The sequence below is a fragment of the Cynara cardunculus genome, assembly GCF_001531365.2.
Source record: "Cynara cardunculus var. scolymus isolate 2C chromosome LG 6, CcrdV1, whole genome shotgun sequence".
NCBI classification, from domain to species: domain Eukaryota; kingdom Viridiplantae; phylum Streptophyta; class Magnoliopsida; order Asterales; family Asteraceae; genus Cynara; species Cynara cardunculus.
In genome coordinates this window covers 13,541,757-13,547,428 of record NC_037533.1, presented here as the reverse complement: position 1 = coordinate 13,547,428, position 5,672 = coordinate 13,541,757, and the positions used below count along the sequence as shown (strand labels likewise).

The following is a 5,672-nucleotide window of genomic DNA, read 5'->3' as shown; positions in this document are numbered from 1 at the left end:
ACTTGGTAAACTCTTACTGGGATAAGCGTTTGGTAAACAATCCCTTAGTGATCCCAATGAATCTCTAGCTTGAACACTCAAGGGTGTTCTTCGTGTACAAGACAAAATTCTCAAAACATACAAATATAATGATTTACCAACTAAATATGCATCCAACACAAAGAAAAGAAACAGAGTTGGAACACAACACCAAAATGTACGTGGAAACCCAAGTMGGTAAAAAACCACAGATGGGGCAGATCACCGAGAGAAATCCACTACGAATGTTACCAACTCCTATATTTTGATACACCATTTAACACTTTCTTCTTTACGCATACTTTTTTTAGTAGTAATCACATTATCTTTTACGAAAATAAATATTTGCATCTTTATGTTATCAATAAAATTAAGACACATCAGATTTTTATTTATCTTAAATTTATTTTATTTAAATTTATATTATTATGTTATTAGTGGATAGAAATAGAAAGAGAGAATTTGGGATTAATTTGATTTAATTATTAAACTAAGGGGCCGTTTACTAAACGCTTATTCGGTAAGTGCTTACCGAATAAATTTCCTTATCGGATGAACATGAAAAGGGCCAAGAATCTTACCCGGTAAAGGCGATGAGAAGGATGGAGAGTCTTACTCAGATAAACGCTTACCCGGTAAATTGTTACATTCAATATGTTTTGATGTATTAAAATCTTACTCATCAAAATAAATTATAATGTTAGTAATTACTTACGACACTAAATACTAACCAATCATAAAATAATATTAAAAGGTCTAAGAAGGAATTTATATTGTTCTTTAGGCTGAAGGCTATTTGTGGGCCGCACTGAACCATTCCATCCTGATGTCACCTCCAAGATTTCGTCAACTCAGACCATCTCCGATCCTTCCTCCACCGGCCGGCTCATTCGAATTCATTCCCCTCGGTTGCTTGCTATATATATATATATATATATATAAGCTTAACAACCTCATGAGCTGTAATACGATGCAATCAGCCATGTCTAAATTTAAGCTTTCTTTGTCTTCTTTCCGACTATGTCGACCTAAAAGATCTTCGTCGGCGGCCACCCATTGCTTCTCTCCTTTCAACCCTAAAGTTCTCGAGATCGCTTACCCAACTACTCCCTCACCACCTCCCACCACCCCTAACTACCAACCCCAACTCTCCAAATCCAAAACCAAACTTCTCGTCACCACCCCCGACATGAATAACTCTCCGGTTTCTTTTGAGCCAACAGATAATGTTAACAACTCCGGTCACCGGAAAATGATAAAGAAGAAAGGTAAGAAGGAGAAAAACAASGTGGGTTCTTCTGATGAAAGTGGCTGCTTCAGCAACAGCGACGGTGAAACCGAAAGTGTAAGCGGCAGCTTTGATTCATCTAAGAAGCTGGAGACTGTTGGGTATAAATCTTTGGGTGGCGCCGCCGTAGATGAGRCGGTGGTGTACGTTAAGAATGGTGGTGGAAGGATGAAGAAGATGGAGGAAAGAGGGGGGCTGATAACGGAGAGCTTGACGGTGGTGAAGTGGTCGGAGAAGCCGTATGAGGATTTCAAGAAGTCGATGCTGGAGATGATTTTGGAGAAAGAGATGATGGAGGCTAAGGATTTGGAGAAGCTGTTGCAGTGCTTTCTGACTCTGAATTCCAGACATCACCATGCCGATATCGTCGCAGCGTTTACGGAGATTTGGGAGCTCTTGTTTGTTTGAGTCTGCATGCCCTTCGATCCCTTCTGATTGAGGATGAAGAAGCAGCCATGGATATCAATATAAACTTGTTCTTCCATTTTATATCTCGTCTTAAAATCCCTAGACTCACCGAGTCGTTAACCAATAAAATTAAGATACATCATATGTTATATATTTAAATTTATTTAATTTAAGATCATAATGAAAATGAATGAAATGTGAGAATTTAGATGGTAACATTGAATCCATTAGTTTGTACCAAACCTTTTTCCAAGCTATTATTTGGTTTTCAGAAATGGAATGGAATGGAATCGAATCTGAGGGATTTGAAATTGAAAGCCATTCCAATCCCATGTTTGATTTCTTGGATTTGAAATCCAAGGATTCCTTTGAAATCCCGTAAGTGATGGATTTTGAAATCCTTTGGAAATGGTTGGTATTTCAAATCCAAATCCTGTGGGATTTCATAAATGCATATTGCCCTAATTTTAGTCGCCTCCTTCCCTTTGGAAACCCTTTGAACATCTACTTCCAAAAGCTCTTGAATATCAATGACCTGGTCCAAAGCCGTGCACRGTATGAATCGAGTGTGTAATTTGATGGCCGCGGTTTCCATCACGAAGTTCAAGAGGGAGCGGATATTGAACTAGTAACTGGCGGTTTTACGTTGTGCCTTCCACACTTCACCGTCGAAGTTGAAGATGCCACGGCCGAGGAAGTCTTCAAGGAGAGAAATGAGYCGGGTTCCCTTTGGGTAGTTATCAGAGTTGGTCTTGAGCATGTATTCGACGTTGGCAGGGTTGGCAGTGATGATGTCGTTGATTTTCTGGGATGGTGGAAGTCGGCGGTGTTGGTTGGACAGTGAGAGAGGACTTGGGGTGCTCCATTCAAGAAAACAATGCGATTTAGGAGAAATTCGGATAAGGTTCCTAGTATTGGGTAATTTTTGAAGCCGATTGGAGTGGCGTATTTGGATTTTGGGAAGAAGAAACAGTAGATGAAGAGAAAGATTGAGAAGATTAAAATGATAGGTTGAAGAGAATCGATATCCATATTCATTCATGTATAAGATGATGGATTTTTGTAATTTTGGGAATCTYTRATGATGATGAATCAAGAAATTGGGMATTATTATAAAAAAATAAATCTCAATTCAAATCATACAAACCAAACATGATTTATAAATAAATGGATTTAAAATTCATTCTAAATCCTACAAACCAAACACAATAAAAGATTMTAMATCCAATTCAATCCAAATTCCTTCATAAAATCTAAATCCCTAAAAAAATCATGCAAACCAAACGCACCCTAATATATGGGTTTTCTTAAGAACATGATTGTATCAAAATGATCTAATTGCATACGCACTCAGTGTTCATAGTAACTCAAAATGGTAGGATATACACTGCCATTTTTTATCTTGATCATAATAATTACGAATTATAACATTAGACCCTACAAAAGGAATACATATAAATGAAATGCTTTTATTCGTATTTCATATCCCACATCGTACCAATGTCAAAATAATCATATATAGAACCAATCTTAAGACGGTAAAATTTTGTCCCACATCGAATTGTTATAATTTATTTAATGAGAATCTACTTATTAAATATCATTAACTTATGCCTCTAATTTCCGAACATAAGTACTTCTAATACTGATGTATAGAAGAGGAAAACATGTGGGTTTTTTCGACGTGGCAACTCGTCAAACAAGGTAATTTACGACCTTTTTCTTTCACGTTTTAGTTTATTTCATATTATTGTTGATTTATGTTTAACTTTTTCTTTGTTTTACATTATTATGTTAAACTTTTTCATTATTTATTTTCATGTCTTAAAAAAATGTTTATTCTTTCATTATTTATTTTTCATTATGGTTTTAGGTTACTTATCAAGAGCAAGATTTTCTCATCGTCAATGTTCATTGCATTTCAAGARGTAAGGAATTCACATGAAGGTAACCTTAATGTTTTYGTTTATTCTCTAAGTTTATGATAATTGTTCTAACTTAACATRTGTACATGTCATATTTTGGAAAGTMAMACGTKTAAAAGTTAAAATCGGAACTCCCCKATCYCCTACAATCCCTTAAAAACCTTTTTGATTATGGGTACTTAAAGTTAATCTTTAGTGGACGTTTGGTCCACAAATTCTGAAGGAATCTGATGGAATWKGAATATTGAATTTCATTGACCAMATTTCATTTCTTCGTTCGGTTCATTCTTTTTCACAAAAGGAATCTTCAAAATCCTACAAATTCCACAAATCGAGGAATTTAACATTTCTTAACAACTACATGATATTTTAATGGAATAGAATTCTCTATCTTCATAATATAAAATATGTCTTTAACCCAATATAATTTAATCTCATAAAACCCAATATATCCATCTCCGACCACCACCATCTGAACCACTGCCGACCATCGTCATCTGAACCACCGCCGACTACCACCGATCTGAACCACCTCCGACTACCACCGTTCTCAACCACCACTGATCTGAACCGCCGTTGACTACTACCGATCGGAACCACTGCCGATCTAAACCACTGCCGATTTGAACCACCATTGATTTGTTCTACCGTCCATCTGAACCACCATGGACCACCGCCATCTAAACCACCATGGACCACCATCGATCTCAACCACTATCGAACATCACCATCTGAACCACCATGGACCACCATCGATCTGAACCACCGTCAACTACTACCGATCTGAATCATCGTCTGCCACTGCCGATCTGAACCACATCCAACCACTGCCACCTGAACCACCAYGGATCTGAACCACTACAAACCAYCAGCAACTACCACCGATCTGAATCACCGCCGAACACCGCCAGCCACCAACGRTTTGAACAACCACCAATCTGAACCACTGCCGCCACYATCGATCTGAACCATGCTGACCACCTCCATATSAACCATTGCGGACGACCATCGATCTRAACCYTGTCGACCACTRTCATCTGAACTACTGCGGASCTTTACCAATCTGAACCACCGTGGACCACCTATTTGAACCACCGCTGACCACTGTCGATTTAGTATCRTCGTTTGRCTTATGGTTATATTTGARTTGTGTATTTCATATTGTTACACATATTAAATAATTATTTTGTTAAAGTATTTTTAGTTTTTAAAAAAATAAAAATTTTCAAAAATGGCATTTTGGTTATTTACCAATATTTCATTTCAATTCCAAAGATACATTTTGTAAACCATGCCAGATTCTAATTTCTTAACAGATTACATTMTAATGWCTGTCAACSAAACAGGTGGTCAATCATGACAACATTCCATTCAAATTCYTTTRAAGTCAAATTTCTTTAACAAATTYCATTTCATTCAAAAATATTCTGCRAACCAAACGTCACCTTAGAGAAGGTTTGCAAACTTGTAACTAAAGGATGCCTTTAAAGAAGGTTCACGTCACTAAACCCCATACATTTTAAAGGACATAATGCAATGGTTAATTATGTTAAGCATCACTACTCTCCAATTAAGTTTCCATGCTTTGATAGTTTTGGTTTTAAGAAACTTTCAATTAAACGATCATGGGGTGTTTGCTTTKTATGTTCAGGCTCCCAATCATCCCTTCAAAAACAKATATGAAGATAAGTTATCTGAATTTGAAGACGAAAGGTAGGCTTTGAGATGTGTATTGTTCGATTTTTACTTGATCTTTCTTGATGCTTAATTGTAATAAAGGGTTTCCTTCTTTAGCCACATACTCATATGCATATATGGCATGTTGATATATAAGATGATGTTGATATAGGTAGTGCATGATATTGGTAATGGTATTTCAGGTATGAGATGGACATGGCTCTAGAATGCGTAAAGCTTACAGCCAAACACACAAAGGAATTAGCGAGGATAATTATCTTWTATATCTATCGAGACAGATGGTCTATTTCCTCTTGAAGAATACTTTCCAGGTAAGATGTTGATCATTAACCAAA

The 5,672-nt window shown here is 36.7% G+C and overlaps 1 protein-coding gene across 1 annotated transcript; it reads left to right on the top strand.

Annotated features, from left to right (window-relative positions):
• The first annotated feature begins 988 nt into the window (after positions 1-988).
• LOC112514166 (transcription repressor OFP7-like) lies at positions 989-1,714 on the top strand. The gene has a single exon (XM_025120498.1). It carries the CDS (start codon positions 989-991, stop codon positions 1,712-1,714), a length of 726 nt encoding a protein of 241 aa, XP_024976266.1.
• Positions 1,715-5,672: the final 3,958 nt, after the last annotated feature.